The sequence below is a fragment of the Podarcis cretensis genome (assembly GCF_951804945.1).
Source record: "Podarcis cretensis genome assembly, chromosome: 2".
Lineage (NCBI taxonomy): Eukaryota > Metazoa > Chordata > Lepidosauria > Squamata > Lacertidae > Podarcis > Podarcis cretensis.
This window is the reverse complement of record NC_137171.1, coordinates 114,385,619-114,404,219: the sequence shown is the minus strand read 5'-3', so window position 1 is coordinate 114,404,219 and position 18,601 is coordinate 114,385,619. Positions and strand designations below refer to the sequence as shown.

The 18,601-nt window shown below is 49.8% G+C and overlaps 1 protein-coding gene across 1 annotated transcript in view; it reads right to left on the bottom strand.

The window, feature by feature from the left end:
• LOC307206386 (von Willebrand factor A domain-containing protein 7-like) overlaps nucleotides 1-18,601 on the bottom strand; it is a 32,805-nt gene that overhangs the window by 1,264 nt on the left and 12,940 nt on the right. Inside the window, exons 11-17 of the mRNA XM_079959623.1 lie at nucleotides 16,943-17,158; nucleotides 15,078-15,250; nucleotides 13,927-14,041; nucleotides 12,810-13,014; nucleotides 12,151-12,232; nucleotides 10,558-10,781; nucleotides 8,642-8,761 (exon numbers count right to left, since the gene is read on the bottom strand). Coding sequence (XP_079815749.1) covers nucleotides 8,653-8,761; nucleotides 10,558-10,781; nucleotides 12,151-12,232; nucleotides 12,810-13,014; nucleotides 13,927-14,041; nucleotides 15,078-15,250; nucleotides 16,943-17,158 — 1,124 coding nt within the window. The 3' untranslated portion in view covers nucleotides 8,642-8,652. The remainder of the gene's footprint in view (nucleotides 1-8,641; nucleotides 8,762-10,557; nucleotides 10,782-12,150; nucleotides 12,233-12,809; nucleotides 13,015-13,926; nucleotides 14,042-15,077; nucleotides 15,251-16,942; nucleotides 17,159-18,601) is intronic.

The window sequence follows — 18,601 nt, the reverse complement described above, 5'->3', positions numbered from 1 at the left end:
AAATTGATCATAAAAGGTCCTATAGTACAAAAAATGACAAGAGCTGATTCAGTAACGTTGTGGCCACAGTGAAGGAAATATCTAGTTAAAGAGTCAGTTAAGGGAGAAGCTTTGCCAACCTAGTGCTCTCCAGATGTTTTGGACTACATTTCCCATCAGCCCCAGGCAAGCAGGTATGGGGCGAAGCAGGACCAGTGAGAGGACTGGCTTCTGGAGAGTGCTGTCTGTGGGATAACATATAACCAACATGCTTAACTCTAATTAATGCATGAAGAGGTTAAAACCATAGAATAAGCTGCCCTGCCAGGTTTAGTTTGAAATCACTAAATGAGGGAAGCTCAACGTGTGAGTTGGTCTAACAGCCTATAGTTCCACACTTCACCTCGCGGTACATTTAGTGATTTCAAATCTCTGCTGGGGTTCCCCTCACCAAAGAGTGCTTGCCCCAAACCTGGATCTTAGCATCCAGGAATTCTCCTTTTTAATACTTACATTTTGTCTCCTGCACCTACACTTTCAGGGCCAGGTAGAAAGGTTTGAAAGATCACCTCCAGCCCTTGGGCCTGAGCATCCCCACTCCTGGCCAGTGCAATGCTTTTGGCAGTCATGCTATCTTATTTCCCTGTCCAAATGGTGATATCAGTTCCAAAGAAAACAGCTAGTTTGGAAACAGGCCTAGCAAATGATTTCCATTCCCTGCCCCATTGGGATCCATTCTTCTCACTGAGAACCAAGGAGTCCTAGTTCTTGGGTGCAACCTAATCTAATAGGGAAGAACAGAACTGTCCATTCTTCTTCTTTCTCATTTTCCCCCAGTCTTAAATTAAGATCTCCACATTTTTGCAGTGATTTGTGAATGATTATTGAATCCATGAAAATTCACCAGCATTTGGTGCATTTTTCTCCTAATATGCGTGTTATGTAATAAGATTAGCTGCAGTTCTCACTCAGGGCCACCAGTATGCAAATGAAGGATCGAGAACTGTCGCTCTCTGATTGGTTAGCTAGTTGGGAGTTGTTACTGTTACAAGTTAAAGGTAAAGGGACCCCTGACAATTAGGTCCAGTCGTGACCGACTCTGGGGTTGCGGCGCTCATCTCGCATTATTGGCCGAGGGAGCCGGCATACAGCTTCCGGGTCATGTGGCCAGCATGACTAAGCCGCTTCTGGCGAACCAGAGCAGCGCATGGAAACGCCGTTTACCTTCCCGCCAGAGTGGTACCTATTTATCTACTTGCACTTTGACGTGCTTTTGAACTGCTAGGTGGGCAGGAGCAGGGCCAAGCAACGGGAGCTCACCCTGTCGTGGGGATTCGAACCGCTGACCTTCTGATCGGCAAGTCCTAGGCTCTGTTGTTTAACCACAGTGCCACCCGCGTCCCTACTGTTACAAGTTACTTAGTATTATATAAAGCAGAAAGCTAGGCTGCACTGAGTCTGACTCCAGGAGCAGTTCTAACTGCTGTAATAAAGAGCTGCGAATCTATCAGAGCTGTGTCCTTCGTCCATCTTTCCCACTATTTAACAATGCGCATGTGTCAGGGACTCAGCGGGAGCGCAGGGAGGAGAGGAGATGGAAAGCGAGGGGGAGCAATCCGAGGGCAGCGTAGGAGAATATGACAGCAGCCCGATAGATTCCATGAGCCTCTCCAGCGAATCGGAAGATTCACAGAAGGGGGCGCCGATGGGCAGGGCAAGGGGCGACCCAAGGGGGACACCCCAGAAGCAAGGGGCCAGCGGGGACTCCCAGAGCAGCAGTTGGAAATCAGGACCAGCTTCCCCACCAGAGCGTAGTGGGGGGGAGGAGTCCCAGGTGTCAGAGCCCACATATGCATCACCAGCGAGAGAAGATGAGTCAGGGTTGACCACGCCTCCATCGGAGAGCGAGTTAACGGTTAAGAGGAAAGTTGCAGGCTGGACGCGCGCGCCAAGTTCAAAGGTACAGGCGAGCGGCACAGAAGGTAGCCCGGATAGGGAACCAGGTCCTAAAGCCCGCCGGAAGGAGGGGCAAGAATCGTCAGGGTCAGCGTCAGAGGAGTACAGGAAGGATGAGACCCTAGCGGGCAGGAGGGCCCAGAGGAGAAAGGAACTTAGGAAGAGGTGGAGCAAAGCGAGAGTCTTAAACTGGTGTGGAGGGGGAGGAGACTCAGACGGGACTTCGCCGGTCGAAGGTTGGGACGTAGAGCTGCACGCTGCGGCTTTAAAATGGAGACTGAATCTCAATAAAGACTTTTGTACATAACTACAGCCTAGCGTTGGTCCTCTGTGAGCTGGGACCTGGAGGCAGCTCTGACAGTAAGTCCCGTCTCCAATTTCAAAGAACCTCGCAACGTGAGAGGACGCAGCGAGGGGCGAAGATTGGTGCTTCGCGAGCTCACAAAAGCAGCACAAGATGACTACAGAAGAACGACTGGCAGCTTTGCAAGATGCCGTGGTACAACTTAACGCAGAAATACGAGCGGCAAGGAGGAGAGAAGAGGAATCAGATGCTGTCTGCAAGGATCTGCAAAACAGGTTGGAAATGTTGACTAAACAGGGGCCACCGGCAGCCAAATCAGAAGGGATCGGGCTCGGGAAGAGAGGGGGGAGCCTGGTGTCGCATTTCGATGGGAGTCTGCAGCAATATCCTAACTTCAGAGCAGACGTAGTTTTTGCGCTAAAGTTGCTGGAGAAGGACTTTAGAGATGAGCAGGAGAAAGTAGGCTTCATACTAACGCATCTCCATGGAGAAGCTAAAGCGTGGTTGCGCAATCTGTGGAGAGATAATGACCCAGCCCTCCAAAACGCAAAAGCCTTCATTAAGGCGATGGACGATTGTTTTTTATCGGAGATAGATGTGGATGTCACTAGAAAAGAGATTCACGGTTTGAAACAAGGCAGAGCCACTGTAAGGCAATATCATTCCTGCTTTTTTGCATTGGTCAACGCGCTGGGATGGGAAAAAGACTCAGCGTCCGTCAGGGACCTGTTCTGGGAGGGGCTCAACGGGGCTGTGAAAGACGAAATCGCAAGGGGGGAGAGGCCACGGAGCACTCAAGAAGTGGTCCAGAAGGCGTTGACGATTGGTGTGCGGCTAGAAGAACGTCCCTGGAGCAAGGATGAAGGGCGTTGGGGACGCACGCCAGCAAGGGCACCTCCTTTCTTTCCCAGAAACTCAGCGCGCGCTCAATCCACGCCTCCACTGGGAGGGGGAGAGGAGCCGATGGAGATAGGTGGTGCCAAGGCTCAGTCAGCGACCAGAGCCCTCACACCAGGAGCACCCAAGGTAAAGCCTCCTAGAGGGAACAGGAAGTGTTACATCTGCGAAAGTGCTCAGCATATGGCAAAAGAGTGCCCCCAGAGGCTCCGCAAGCACAATGCAGCCTCAGCAAAAGTAACAGAAGCAGCTCAGCAGAGGGAACCGCAGCAGGGAAACGACGAAGTCTGGCTGGAAGCAGAGCCGCTGGGGCCCAGCCAGACGAATCAGTGAAGCAGTCCCCAGGAATCTTACAGCCCACAGACCCCCTCCCGCCCAAGCCAGTGGTGCAGCTCACCGCAACACTCCAGCTTCCCAATGGGCTCACCATGGAAGTGCCTATTACCATTGACTCTGGTAGCAATGCAGACTTTATAGGAGTGGATTTCATCAAGCAACATAGCATAGCGCTCCTGCCTGCCACGATGCCCCTGAAAGTAGTGACAGTCGATGGAAGAGAATTGCTGGGGGGACAGGTGGTACAGCAAACGCCGCCAATGGTGATGCGCATTGGAAATCACCGCGAAGTCATCAGCTTCAACGTCACCCAACTGTCAGACACGCCCATAGTGTTGGGCATGAGCTGGTTGGACAGGCACAGCCCGGCATTGGCATGGTACCAGCGTAAATTGACCTTCTGCTCCTCCTACTGCGCAGAACATTGCATCATGACTAACCAGGAGGACGAGGGGCAAGAGGATGACCCACAGCTACAACTGGGCATGCTGCAAGCGGTACCCGACAAGTACAAGGCGTTTTTGGAGGTCTTCTGCGAGAAGGAAGCGGACAAGCTGCCTCCCCACAGACCCTACGACTGCAAGATTGACCTCCTGCCGGGGGCAACGCTGCCGACCGGAAAACTGTACTCCATGTCTGAAGACGAACTGCAAGAGCTCAGGGAGTTCATAGATCACAATTTGAAGCGGGGATTCATCTGAGAATCCAAAGCAGTGGGGGGCAGTCCTGTGTTCTTTGTGAAGAAAAAAGACACGCCCCAGAAGAGGCTAGTAGTTGATTTCAGAATTTTAAATTCGAAAACCAAGCCCACGGCTTTCCCGATGCCCAAGATCGACGACTTGCTCGCGACGGTGAGGAAGGGACGCATCTTCACCAAGCTGGATCTACGAGGGGTGTACAATCTTATACGCATGCGGGAGGGCGACGAGTGGAAGACGGCCATGTTCACGCCCTTGGGCACCTATGAGTATAGGGTTATGCCCTTCGGTTTACAAAATGGCTCCCACTGCTTCCAAGCATTCATGCATCACGTGTTAGCGGGGCTCCTCTACAAGAAGTGCGTCTGCTTCCTGGACGACATTCTGATCTTCTCGGAATCGCAGGAGGCTCACGAGAGAGATGTCAAGGAAGTCCTGCAAAGACTACGGGAGCACAGGCTTTACGCCAAACTGGAGAAATGCCAGTTCGACATGACGGAGGTGGATTTCCTGGGCTACAAGCTGTCCGACAAGGGAATCGCCATGGACAGCGCCAAGGTACGATCAGTACTGGACTGGAAGAGCCCGCGCAATCGGAAGGAGGTCCAGAGGTTTGTCGGCTTTGCTAACTTTTATCGCAAGTTCATCAAGGGTTTCGCTATGCAGACGGTGGCCATCACGGACACCCTCAGCTCCAAGAAGAAGAAGTTCATCTGGACGGAGCAGGTGGAGCAGTCCTTTCAGAAACTCAAGCGTCTTTTCGCTTCCGAGGAACAACTGCTGCATGTGAACCCCAGCAAGCCCATGAGGGTGGAGACGGATGCCTCCGACAGAGCCGTGGGGGCAGTCCTGTTGCAGCGAGACCCGCAAGGGGATTGGAGGCCGTGTGCTTTCTACTCCAGGAAACTCAGCAAGTCGGAGCAGAACTACACCATCTGGGACAGAGAGTTGCTGGCCATTCATGCAGCATTCAAGGCGTGGCGGCACTTCCTCATCGGAGCCAAACACACGGTGCAAGTTCGCACGGACCATAAGAACCTGGAGTACTGGCGCACGGCGCGGTTCCTGAACCAGAGACACATCCGCTGGGCGGAGTTCTTTGCGGATTTCGACTTCAGGATAGAATATATCCCCGGAGACAACAACATCATGGCTGATGCGCTATCCAGGAAGCCGCAGTATCTGGAGGAAGCAGCACCAGTAGCGGCCAAACACATTTTCGCACCCAAGGCGTGGGCATGCGCTTCTGCCACAGTAGACCTGGAAGCGATACGGCGCGAGCTGCGAACAGATTCCTTCGCGCGCTCCAAGATGGAGGAGGTGCGCAGCGGCACGGCAAAGGACGAGTTCCAGATACGCGACGGACTGCTCCTCCGCAAGGGGGCCATCTACGTACCGGGAGATGAACTCCGCGCGACAGTACTGCAACAGCTACACGACGCACCCAGCGCCGGACATTTCGGCAAGGAAAAGACGGTGGAATTAGTAGCCAGAAACTTTTGGTGGCCCAAGATGCGGGGAGAAGTCGCGGATTACGTCACGAGGTGCGACACATGCCAAAGGGCCAAGCCAGTACACAGACCGCCGGCGGAACTGTTAGAACCGCTACAGACCCCGTCCGAACCGTGGGAGAGGGTGGCCTTGGACTTTGTCACTGACCTGCCCAGCTCGAGGGGCAAAACAGCAGTACTCGTGGTAGTCGACATGTTCACCAAGATGGCGCACTTCATTCCTTGCGCGAAGGTGGCCACAGCGGAACAGACAGCCAAGCTGTTCATAGACCACGTGTTCAAGGTACACGGCCTGCCACGGTCTATCCTGTCCGATAGGGGGCGCCAGTTCATCTCGAGTTTCTGGCGGAAGCTGATGGGGATCCTGAACGTCAAGGTCAACCTAGCGTCGGCAAGACACCCGCAGACCAACGGACAAGCGGAGAGGGTCAACGCCGTCATGCAGCAGTACCTGAGATGTTACGCCAACCAGCAGCCCTCGACCTGGGTGGACTATCTGCCCCTGGCCGAGTTTGCCTACAACAACACACAACACGTGTCCACGGGGGTGACACCGTTTTTTGCCAACCACGGGCGACATCCCAGGACCTTCCCGGGCTTAGAGAAAGAGGGGGAGGGGGAGCCACAGGGAGCAGAGGAATTGGCAGAGGAGTTACAGGAGGTCCATGAACAGCTCCGTAGACAGTTAGACCTAGCAAAACACGTATACAAGATGCAAGCGGACAAACACAGAAGAGTGGGGGAGGACATACGGGTAGGGGACTGGGTCTGGTTAGCGGCCCAGGCAGTGCCGGCCAGATCCTTAGCTAAGAAGAAGCTAGGACACAAGCAGTTGGGCCCTTACCTAGTCGAGGCACAGATCAACCCAGTGGCTTTCCGTTTGACACTACCGGAGGGTTCCAGAATGCACCCGGTCTTTCATAGATCGGTGCTAACGCCCTACAAGGCACCTCACAGGTTTCAGGAGCCAGGGACAGCTCCCAGTCCGCTTAGAGATGCACCCATGACAGGGGGGTCGCCGAGGGCGGGGCCACTCAACGAGGTGACGGAGATTTTGGACTCGAGATGGGGGGAAGAGGGAGTCGAATATCTCATCGCAAGGGAAGGTGCCCCGGCCAGCGCCAACAGCTGGGTGCCGTACTATGCGGTGGAGGAGCACTACCTCAAAGACGAGTTCCACGCACTCTTCCCACACAGGCCCATGCCGGAGGATTATTTTGACAAATATCTTTTCACCCCCACACTCTCAGCCAGTACGTTTCAGGGGTTCTCCTCGGCTGAGGAGACGGTTCCAGAGACTACCTCGCCGGAGGGGTCGGTCTCAGACTTGGGTGCGGAACGCTCTTATTGGTGGGACACTCAATCCGAGGAGGAGTGGCGCAGGAGACTGCTCAGAGGGCCCTGGCACGCAGACTACCCAGAGGAAATGGGGGAACAAGGGGGCATGGACGGGTTGGGGGAGGATCTTGGGTTCGAGCACGCCGGCAACAAGATGGAAGCGGAGGAGAGCGACGTTGATGTACCCGTCACGGACTGGCAGCATGCCAGGGGGGAAGACCGGTATCTGGCATGCACCCCCACAGCATTGGAGCACCCAGAACCCACGCCAGAAGAGGGGGAGGGGGGAAGGGGGGCTTCGAGGGGGGGATGGATGTCAGGGACTCAGCGGGAGCGCAGGGAGGAGAGGAGATGGAAAGCGAGGGGGAGCAATCCGAGGGCAGCGTAGGAGAATATGACAGCAGCCCGATAGATTCCATGAGCCTCTCCAGCGAATCGGAAGATTCACAGAAGGGGGCGCCGATGGGCAGGGCAAGGGGCGACCCAAGGGGGACACCCCAGAAGCAAGGGGCCAGCAGGGACTCCCAGAGCAGCAGTTGGAAATCAGGACCAGCTTCCCCACCAGAGCGTAGTGGGGGGGAGGAGTCCCAGGTGTCAGAGCCCACATATGCATCACCAGCGAGAGAAGATGAGTCAGGGTTGACCACGCCTCCATCGGAGAGCGAGTTAACGGTTAAGAGGAAAGTTGCAGGCTGGACGCGCGTGCCAAGTTCAAAGGTACAGGCGAGCGGCACAGAAGGTAGCCCGGATAGGGAACCAGGTCCTAAAGCCCGCCGGAAGGAGGGGCAAGAATCGTCAGGGTCAGCGTCAGAGGAGTCCAGGAAGGATGAGACCCTAGCGGGCAGGAGGGCCCAGAGGAGAAAGGAACTTAGGAAGAGGTGGAGCAAAGCGAGAGTCTTAAACTGGTGTGGAGGGGGAGGAGACTCAGACGGGACTTCGCCGGTCTAAGGTCGGGACGTAGAGCTGCACGCTGCGGCTTTAAAATGGAGACTGAATCTCAATAAAGACTTTTGTACATAACTACAGCCTAGCGTTGGTCCTCTGTGAGCTGGGACCTGGAGGCAGCTCTGACAGCATGTTTGTGTGCAGTTTTTACATTATATAGAGTTCCCCCTAATAAAATGTATTTTTGAATGTTTTGCATGTATCCTTCCCCCATACACTTTCCCCTAATACAGTGGTACCTCTGATTAAGAACTTAATTCGTTCCGGAGGTCCGTTCTTAACCTGAAACTGTTCTTAACCTGAGGTACCACTTTAGCTAAGGGGGCCTCCCGCTGCCGCCGCACTGTCACCGCGTGATTTCTGTTCTCATCCTGAGGTAAAGTTCTTAACCTGAGGTACTATTTCCGGGTTAGCGGAGTCTGTAACCTGAAGCATTTGTAACCCGAGGTACCACTGTAATACATGCATTTCTGCCAACATTTTTTGTTTGGAGAACTGCGTTGCAAAATTCAGGCATGTATGGATCCTCATGGGTAGCTGTGTTTCAGTTTTGTATGCATTGTTTAAAGGAAACCCTTTAAATGCAAACCAAGCTGAGTTCCTCCCCAATCCTTACAGTTACAGGAAGGGAAGATTGCCCCAAACATTGGAGTTGCTGCTGCTACTGCGTGTTATACCTGTTGTAGGTTTATGAGGCGGAGGCAGGACGGGGTCGTCTGTAGTCTACAGTAAAAGTGTTTGTGTTCCCGTTTTCATCGCTGATCAGGAATTCTGCATAAGGAGAACAGCAGTTCGACCTACAAAAGAAGACACAAGGCCGATAAACCAAAGATGAGAGGAAGGGAAGCTCTGATGGGCGTGTGATTCAGAGGTCATGGTGTCATTATATGCAAAATAACCCCCACCCTATATACAACAATGGGGAAATATTGTTAACATTAGTTGAAAAGAAAGCAAGCATTGTTGGCAGGGACATCCCAAAGGCCTTTAGGGAGGTATTCTTATATGCAACGGCCGCAGCTCGGACTTTGGTGGCAAAGGGGCGGAAGGAACAAGAAGCCCCGACAATAGCGGACTGGCATTACAAGCTACAAGAATTTGCTGAAATGGCGCAGTTGACAAATACCCTGAGAGGCCATTCAAAACAAAAATTTATGGAAAAGTGGGATAGATATAAAACATATGTTCAAAAATACAGTAAAGGTTCACTATACAGTAAAGGTTCACTACAGTAAAGGTTCGCTAACACCCCAGAGGACAGGATCACACTTCAAAACGACCTTGACAGATTAGAGAACTGGACCAAAACAAACAAGATGAATTTTAACAGGGAGAAATGTAAAGTATTGCACTTGGGCAAAAAAAATGAGAGGCACAAATACAAGATGGGTGACACCTGGCTTGAGAGCAGTACATATGAAAAGGATCTATGAGTCTTGGTTGACCACAAACTTGACATGAGCCAACAGTGTGACGCGGCAGCTAAAAAAGCCAATGCAATTCTGGGCTGCATCAATAGGAGTATAGCATCTAGATCAAGGGAAGTAATAGTGCCACTGTATTCTGCTCTGGTCAGACCTCACCTGGAGTACTGTGTCCAGTTCTGGGCACCACAGTTCAAGAAGGACACTGACAAACTGGAACGTGTCCAGAGGAGGGCAACCAAAATGGTCAAAGGCCTGGAAACAATGCCTTATGAGGAACAGCTAAGGGAGCTGGGCATGTTTAGCCTGGAGAAGAGGAGGTTAAGGGGTGATATGATAGCCATGTTCAAATATATAAACGGATGTCACATAGAGGAGGGAGAAAGGTTGTTTTCTGCTGCTCCAGAGAAGCGGACACGGAGCAATGGATCCAAACTACAAGAAAGAAGATTCCACCTAAACATTAGGAAGAACTTCCTGACAGTAAGAGCTGTTTGACAGTGGAATTTTCTGCCAAGGAGTGTGGTGGAGTCTCCTTCTTTGGAGGTCTTTAAGCAGAGTCTTGACAACCATATGTCAGGAGTGCTCTGATGGTGTTTCCTGCTTGGCAGGGGGTTGGACTCGATGGCCCTTGTGGTCTCTTCCAACTCTATGATTCTATGATTCTATCTATGCTAGCATTTGATTGACGTTGGGATGAGACTGAGTAGAGAAATAAGACTAAGAGCACATATTGATATAGGAATGTATTAGATAAAATGTAATGAAATATACAATAATAAGAGTACATTCCTTTGTAAAAATGGAATATACAACAGGATAGTCAGGAAGTCTAGTGTGTCGGTATGTACATGATTTTTTGGGGGAAGTGTTTTTGTTTTTTCCTTTTGTTCTTTTTTTTGGTTTCATTTTCTTTCTAGGTATATAAAATTTGTATATAATTTTTGTATACATGTTGGAAATTATATTATAGTAAGTCCTGTAATGAAATATGACAATGTTTACCGATGTAATATAAGAATGTTAACAAATAAATAAAATGCAAATTCGAAAAAAGAAGAAGAAATCAAGCAGAGGTAAACAGGAATCAGCCTCCGCTGTGGGGCTCCATGATCAGTGGTCATTTTCTGCACCATGCCGTCAGATTTCTAGAAACCGGATATACATACTGATAGTGACACATGACTTCCTTGCTGCCGTCAGTCCCACGTGGGCTGCAGGATAGACCAGAAGGATTTGCACTGATTTGGACGGTGACAGCGCTGTGATTATCCATTGCAGAGAACCTCATTTTCCAAATGTGACGAGAGCAGGTAGGCTTGTGCTGGAATTTGGCTACACAAGGCATGTAAAGGTCTAGAAGCGCGTAGTTTGGTGGGATCTCATCTGTTTTCTGTTTGGATGGAGCACAGGTTGGTTAGGAAGGAACCAAGAGTAGACATCTATAAAGACCACTTTCTGCTAGGACTCGGGTAGCCAACACGGTGCTCTCTCGGTGGACTACAATACACACACCTCCTGACTATTGGCTGATGAGAATTATAGTCTGGAGGGCACCACGTTGGCAACCCTTGAATGGCAGATGGATCAATCAGTATATTGCTTGTCTATGTCAGTTTCACATGTGTTCATAAGTCCCATTTTCACATTAATGTGTGTGTGTTTTTAAAAAAACAATCTGCATGCAAATTTGTATTTAAACATATATATTTAAATACATGAATATATATATATATATATATATATATATATATATATATATATATATGTATGTATGTTTATATATGCATGTGTGTGTGTGTGTGTGTGTGTGTGTGTATGTTTAAATACAAATTTGCATGCAGATTTTTATTAAAAACACACCCACACGGATTAAAAAGGGCTGATCGTGGAAGAATTGATGCTTTTGAATTATGGTGCTGGAGGAGACTCTTGAGAGTCCCATGGACTGCAAGAATATCGAACCTATCCATTCTGAAGGAAATCAGCCCTGAGTGCTCACTGGAAGGACAGATCCTGAAGCTGAGGCTCCAATACTTTGGCCACCTCATGAGAAGAGAAGACTCCCTGGAAAAGACCCTCATGTTGGGAAAGATGGAGGGCACAAGGAGAAGGGGACGACAGAGGACGAGATGCTTGGACAGTGTTCTCGAAGCTACCAGCATGAGTTTGACCAAACTGCGGGAGGCAGTGGAAGACAGGAGTGCCTGGCGTGCTCTGGTCCATGGGGTCACGAAGAGTCGGACACGACTAAACGACTAAACAACAACATTTCTCAAAATGGGAGGCATTTAGGAATCTAAGAGAATTCTCACAATAATAGAAACGGGAGCGGAAACTGCATTCACTTATTTGTCCCATATCTGGAACAAAAACCAATCCAGCAAATAAGATTGGTATTCACTGCTGCTGTTGCTTTCAGTCCACACAAAAATATGTACTTGATTATGTCCCTCCCACAAACCCCCCAATTTGGATTGTGTTTCCTTTGCATTTTAAACGAATGGGGGTGGAATAACATGATGACAACATAACTTATGTAACCTGCAAAATTAATTACGCAGATTACGCAAGCTACATAATTTCACCTCAGCAGACTGAGAGACAAATAACATAATTTTGGGCAGTGGAAGATGAATTGCAGTGAGGGGGGAAACAGCAGGGCAGAACAGAAAACCATCTCTTTTTACATTCTTAGGCAGCAGGCAATTCTTCACTGACTATCACGTATTAGTGAATATCAACGTGGAGTGAGAACTCACCGTATCTTTTTCAGAAATGACAGTGATGGGCAGTCTCAGGTAGTTTTGAGTTGCTGAGCTTTTAGCTGTGAACGTTGCGGTGCTGAAAGAACATTAGGTAATGATGAACAGAGTGCTTTGGGGGGGTGGTTAAGGGGTGGCGCTGTGGGTTAAACCACAGAGCCTAGGACTTGCTGATCAGAAGGTTGGCTGTTCGAATCTCCAAAACGGGGTGAGACTCATTTGTAAGGACTCTTCCTTGTTTTTCTATGTTCTTGCTGCTACTGGGGGATAGAATTCCCTCAAGACAGACACCATCAAAGTTGGTCCGTCTTGAGCAGGAGTCAGCAAACTTTTTCAGCAGGGGGCCGGTCCACTGTCCCTCAGACCTTGTGGGGGCCGGACTATATTGTTTTTTTTTTGGGGGGGGGAATGAATGAATTCCTATGCCCCACAAATAACCCAGAGATGCATTTTAAATAAAAGGACACATTCTACTCACGTAAAAACACGCTGATTCCTGGAACGTCCATGGGCCGGATTTAGAAGGCGACTGGGCCAGATCCGGCCCCCGGCCTCCATGGTCTTGAGACTACTGCTTCCCGCCCACAGACGTCCCAAATGTTGGCACCTCGTCCATGGTCCCACTTCAACCTGCCATTACAGTGACGATGTCCTACCTGGAAGTAAAGCTGCTGTTCTTCAAAGGCGCCGTGAAGGTTGCCCTGAGGACGACGCTCTCTCCCGAATTTAGGAAACTTTCTGTTGGTGTAAAGCTCTCCAGGAAACCAAAGTCATCCCAGACTTTAAAGGAGAAGGCGGCAGCTGTCCCTTCGTTCACCACCATGACAGAGACCTCCAGACTTTCGCCAGGTGCCATTGTGCCTGGATAGATAGGAGAACATGGGCAGGTACTGGCAGCTGGGCCTCGGCCCAGTATACTTGAAGGAGTGTCTCCAACCCCATCGTTCAACCTGGGAGGACGCATTGGTTGTCAAACCATTCTGTAGCTATGGGGGGGGGGGAAATAGGGGGCACCTATCAACTCTCAGCACCCGGAAGGAGAGTCTCCACCCCCATCGTTCTGCCCGGACACTGAGGTCCAGCTCCGAGAGCCTTCTGGCGAATCCCTCCCTGCGAGAAGTGAGGTCGTAGGGAACCAGGCAGAGGGCCTTCTTGGTGGTGGTGCCCACCCTGTGGAACGCCCTCCCTTCAGATGTCAAGGAAATAAACAACCACCAGATTTTTAGAAGACATCTGAAGGCAGCCCTGTTTAGGGAAGTTTTTAATGTTTGAAGTTTTATCGTGTTTTTCATATTCTGTGGGGGCTGCCCAGAGTGGCTGGGTGGATTTCTGCCTGGACGCTGAGGTCCAGCTCTGAGGGCCTTCTGGCGGTTCCCTCCCTGCGAGAAGTGAGGTCACAGGGAACCAGGCAGAGGGCCTTCTCGGTAGTGGCGCCCACCCTGTGGAACGCCCTTCCATCAGAAGCCAAGGAAATAAACAACTATCTGACTTTTAGAAGACATCTGAAGACAGCCCTGTTCAGGGAAGTTTTTAATGTGTGACATTTTAATCTTTGTTGGAAGATTTTTAATCTTTGTTGGAAGCCGCCCAGAGTGGCTGGGGAAACCCAGCCCGATGAGCGGGGTACAAATAATAAATTATTATTCTTATTATTATTATCATCACCACCACCATCATCATCATCTCATTGTTGGAGGTGGCTGCTACTGGTCATGAGAGCTAATGCTTTGCCTCCATTGTTGGAAGCAGTCTGCCGTTGAATACCATACTCACTGTTTTGGTCCGGCACGGGTAGAATCTGCACGGACTCCGTGCTGATGGGGTAGCTGCTGACTCGCGAAAAGGGCAGATTCTCTGGAGACAGGCCTTCCACACTCAGCAGCGTGGTCTGGAAGGTAGAGGAGAGAGAATTATTGTTAAAGATATTTTAAAGCAGGGCAGGAGAACCTGTGGCCCTCCAGAAGTCATTGGACTACAGCTCCCCTCACACCCGACCATTTCTTTTCCTAGTAGTATCATATATATTGGACGCAGGTGGTGCTGTGGTCTAAACCACAGAGCCTCTTGGGCTTGCCAATCAGAAGGTCGGCGGTTCGAATTCCCACAACGGGGTGAGCTCCTGTTGTTCTGTCCCTGCTCCTGCCAACCTAGCAGTTTGAAAGCATGTCAAAGTGCAAGTAGATAAATAGGTACCACTCTGGCGGGAAGGTAAACGGCGTTTCTATGCGCTGCTCTGGTTCACCAGAAGTGGCTTAGTCATGCTGGCCACATGACCCGGAAAAATTGTCTGCGGACAAACACCAGCTCCCTCGGCCAGTAAAGCAAGATGAGCGTCACAACCCCAGAGTCGTTCATGACTGGACATAACGGTCAGGGGTCCCTTTACCTTTTTATCATATTTATGTATGTGTGTGTATAGGACCCCTGAATGGTTAAGTCCAGTCAAAGGCGACTATGAGGTTGAGGCGCTCATCTTGCTTTCAGGCTAAGGAAGCCAGCCTTAATCTACAGACAGCTTTCTGGGTCATGTGACTAGCATGACTAAACTGCTACTGAGAAACTAGAGCGCACGGAAATGCCGTTTACGTTCCCGCCGCAGCGGTACCTATTTATCTACTTGCACTGGCGTGCTTTTGAACTGCTAGGTTGGCAGGAGCTGGGACAGAGCAACAGGAGCTCACCCCATCGCAGGGATTCAAACCTCCGACCTTCTGATCAGCAAGCCCAAGAGGCTCAGTGGTTTAGACCACAGCGCCACCCGTGTCCTGACATCCGTCTCTGGGAAGGTCTTGGTAGTAACATAGTGGGATTCCTGGAAGGCTGCATTTGGTTCTGTGCCTGAGGTTCTGCCCTGGCCCAATGGAAGAGCCGGCCCTGCAACTGGTACCATTCTTTAGCAAATGACATGAGGAAAGGGTACTTACCGGAGTGTGCAAGAAAACAGGGGCAATAGCCAGGACATTGCCAAGGGCATCAGAGGTCTGGTTCAAAGTGATGGAGTCTAGGGGGTTCCCCAATCCAGAAATAGGGATCAGGCGCTGGACCCGGGCACCTTTAGCCCCACCCAGCAGCCTCAGCGAGACAGTATAGTTGGAGCCTGGAACAAAGATGCAGGAACTCAGAAGAACATCCTTGGAAATCCCCACCTATCACTTCAGTATCTCCACTGAGCTCATCCAGACCAAGGGTCACTGGGAGATATTTGGACTAAATGGAACTTGCCAAACTGACTGGGAGACTCTGAGACCAGACAGAAGAGACGGTGGAAGAAGATTGGAAGAAGTTTAAAGAATATTTGAAAAAATATGTTAATATTTAAATCTTAGAATAGCTTTGGAAGTAGACATAGGATGTAGGGTTAGAAGTAGAAGAGAATAGTATTACTTCTCAGTGGTAAAACGTGAAGATTTTTATGGTAAAACTAAGTATGATAAAAAATGGTTAAAAATTATGATATATGAAACTGCTAAAGATGAGGTAAAATGAAAATCAGATGGGGGGGACTTGGGGATGCTCACCTAACAATGCTTAGAAAAAATAAGGATAAGACAAGAATTAGTTTGCATTGTTTGTTTTTCTGTTTGTATTGTTTATTTGTGTTATAAAATGAATCATTTTTTGGGGGGGAAAAAGGATCACTGGGAGATAGCACCTCCCATGGGTGTTCCAGGAAGAACATCATGGCAAAGGGGGAGACCAACCTGTCCCCCATCCCCATCCCGTTTTTATTAGATCGTGAGCCTGCAAACAGGGAACCTGCATAACTGGGGGAGAGGGGATGAGCAGGTTAAACTACAGCTCAGTGTAATGCAGATGAACAACCAAAAATGAGTGCATGGAACATGGCAAACATGCTGCTAATGACAGGTGTGGGAGTGCCTTTAACAGGCATGACAGCTGCGCCCCCGAAGTTCTTAAGGTGGGGGCTGGGCCCCCTCAATATCTAGCAATAACGTTGTGCATACTTAGGGCTGCCATATTTCAACTTTGGGCCAAAGTTGTTGGGCCAAAGTTGTTGAGCTTTGCAAAATCTGGCCCCCTCCCCAAAAATGAAGTTCTTGAGGAATATCGGGGAGTAAATAAACACTTGCGACATGGGTTGCCATTAGAGTTGCCATATTATTGCCATATTCCAAAAGGTGAAAATCCAGACACAAAAGTTGTTGAGCTTTCGTTGGCCAAAGTTCTTGAGTTTTTCAGCTATTTTTAATGAAAATCGCCAGAATCTACACTATTGATCTGAGCTGCCATACGTCCGGATTTTCCCAGGACATTTCAGCAATTTCCACCCAGTCGCTGTTTACAAGGGATGAATCGTGGACGTGTGGCAGCCCTACGCATGCTACATTGGCATATTGCGTGATGTCGGACCCCTCAGTAGTGGAGGAAGCCACAGTCTTTGGCCCTTACTATATGTACAACTTATTAGGTGCTTTGTAAGCCTTAAACAGGGACGCGGGTGGCGCTGTTGGTTAAACCACAGAGCCTAGGGCTTGCCGATCAGAAGGTCAGCGGTTCGAATCCCCGCAACGGGGTGAGCTCCCGTTGCTCGGTCCCTGCTCCTGCCAACCTAGCAGTTTGAAAGCACATCAAAGTGCAAGTAGATAAATAGGTACCACTCCGGCGGGAAGGTAAACGGCGTTTCCGTGCGCTGTTCTGGTTCGCCAGAAGCGGCTTAGTCATGCTGGCCACATGACCCGGAAGCTGTACGCCGGCTCCTTTAGCCTTAAACCACAACATAAGATAATCCTGCCCTCTTTTTGGCTGCTTCAAATCCCCCAAAACGTACCTTTCACAGGTTTTCCCTGGACCGGAAGCACATACTCTTTCTGCTTCTGCATAATCTGGTAGGATATGTCTAGCAAGCTCTTGCCTCCGATTTCCACCTCGTAGGAGCCACTGGGAGAGACAGTCACGGTCCACATGCCCCGCTCAGGGATGGGGGACACCTTCACAATCTTGTGGCTGGCTGTGTTGATCACTGTGTGAGTGGATGGCGAGACACCTGCCACAGGATGACACAAAGACAGACAAGGTTGCAGGACGGGTAGAGCAGGGGTGGGGAATGTTAGGCCCGGTGGACAAATGCAGTCCTCCTTGTTTGTCCCTCTCCACGGTCAATAACCTCTCTTCTGGCCACACTCTTTACTGCCCCTGCTTCACACCCTCAATAAATGCAAGTTCTCCAAGCCCTGTTGAAGACTATGTAGCGTATTTTTCGCTCTATAAGACGCACCAGACCACAAGATGCACCTAGTTTTTGGAGGAGGAAAACAAGAAAAAAAATATTCTGAATCTCAGAAGCCAGAACAGCAAGAGGGATCGCTGCGCAGTGAAAGCAGCAATCCATCTTGCTGTTCTGGCTTCTGGGATTAGCTGCGCAGCCTGCATTCGCTCCATAAGACGCACACACATTTCCCCTAACTTTTTAGGAGGGAAAAAATGAGTCTTATAGAGCAAAAAAGATGGTATATTTGACTGGGAAGTATGCACATTCTCCATGAGGGCTGGTGAATGTGTACCACAGCTGGTTGTTATGCTCAACATACCTTCCCCTTAACATACATTTGTTGTATTATGCTTTGGGGGGGGGGGTCTCCCCATGAAATTGGGAAAATATTATTTAATTAATAATAAAATAATAAAAATTAATTGATTAATAATAAAGAAAACCCTGGAGCAAACAAACGTGAGTTCTTTAAAACATAAATAAAGTGTTATGTTCTTCTCCTCTCTCTCCTTTCTTTTTTTTTAAACAAAATGATAATAAAAAAACATTTCCCAGGTTTCCCTTAAATCCAAAGAGCCAGTTTGATTTAAAGATCCCAGTATGATTCAATGGCTAGAGTGGCTAGAGCAGGGAATCCCCAAACTCGGCTCTCCAGGTGTTTTGGGACTACAACTCCCATCATCCCTAACTAACAGGACCAGTGGTCAGGGATGATGGGAATTGTAGTCCCAAAAACACTTGGCGGGCAGAGTTTGGGGATGCCTGGGCTAGAGTGTCAGACTTGCACTGGAGGCACGCAGGTTAAAAAACCCATTTGTGCACCTAGGTATTCCCTTTCTTGATGTCACAGGTTGTTGCTGGGGGCTGGGGCAGCTGCTGTCTCATGGGACCACCGCCAGCCCCCAGAGTGGCTGGGGTAAATCCAGTCAGATGGGCGGGGTGTAAATAATAAAATTATTCTAATGGAATAAGACGTCCCTATTTTCATCAGAGATATGTTGGAGGGTATGCCTTCTTTGAGTATCCCCACCCCCTTGCTTAAATGTTCTTTAACTCTGATCATGCCCCTCATTTCTCTGGACGGTTGATAGAGACGTAGGCCTGTGAATGTGTGTTGAAGCTCTCTTAACTGCACAAAGGTAACATTTACTGCCAACGCTCTCCTCTCGCTTTGCCTGTCGCTGACGTGGGGTCCCTGGACGGTAGCCCCAAAGCCCA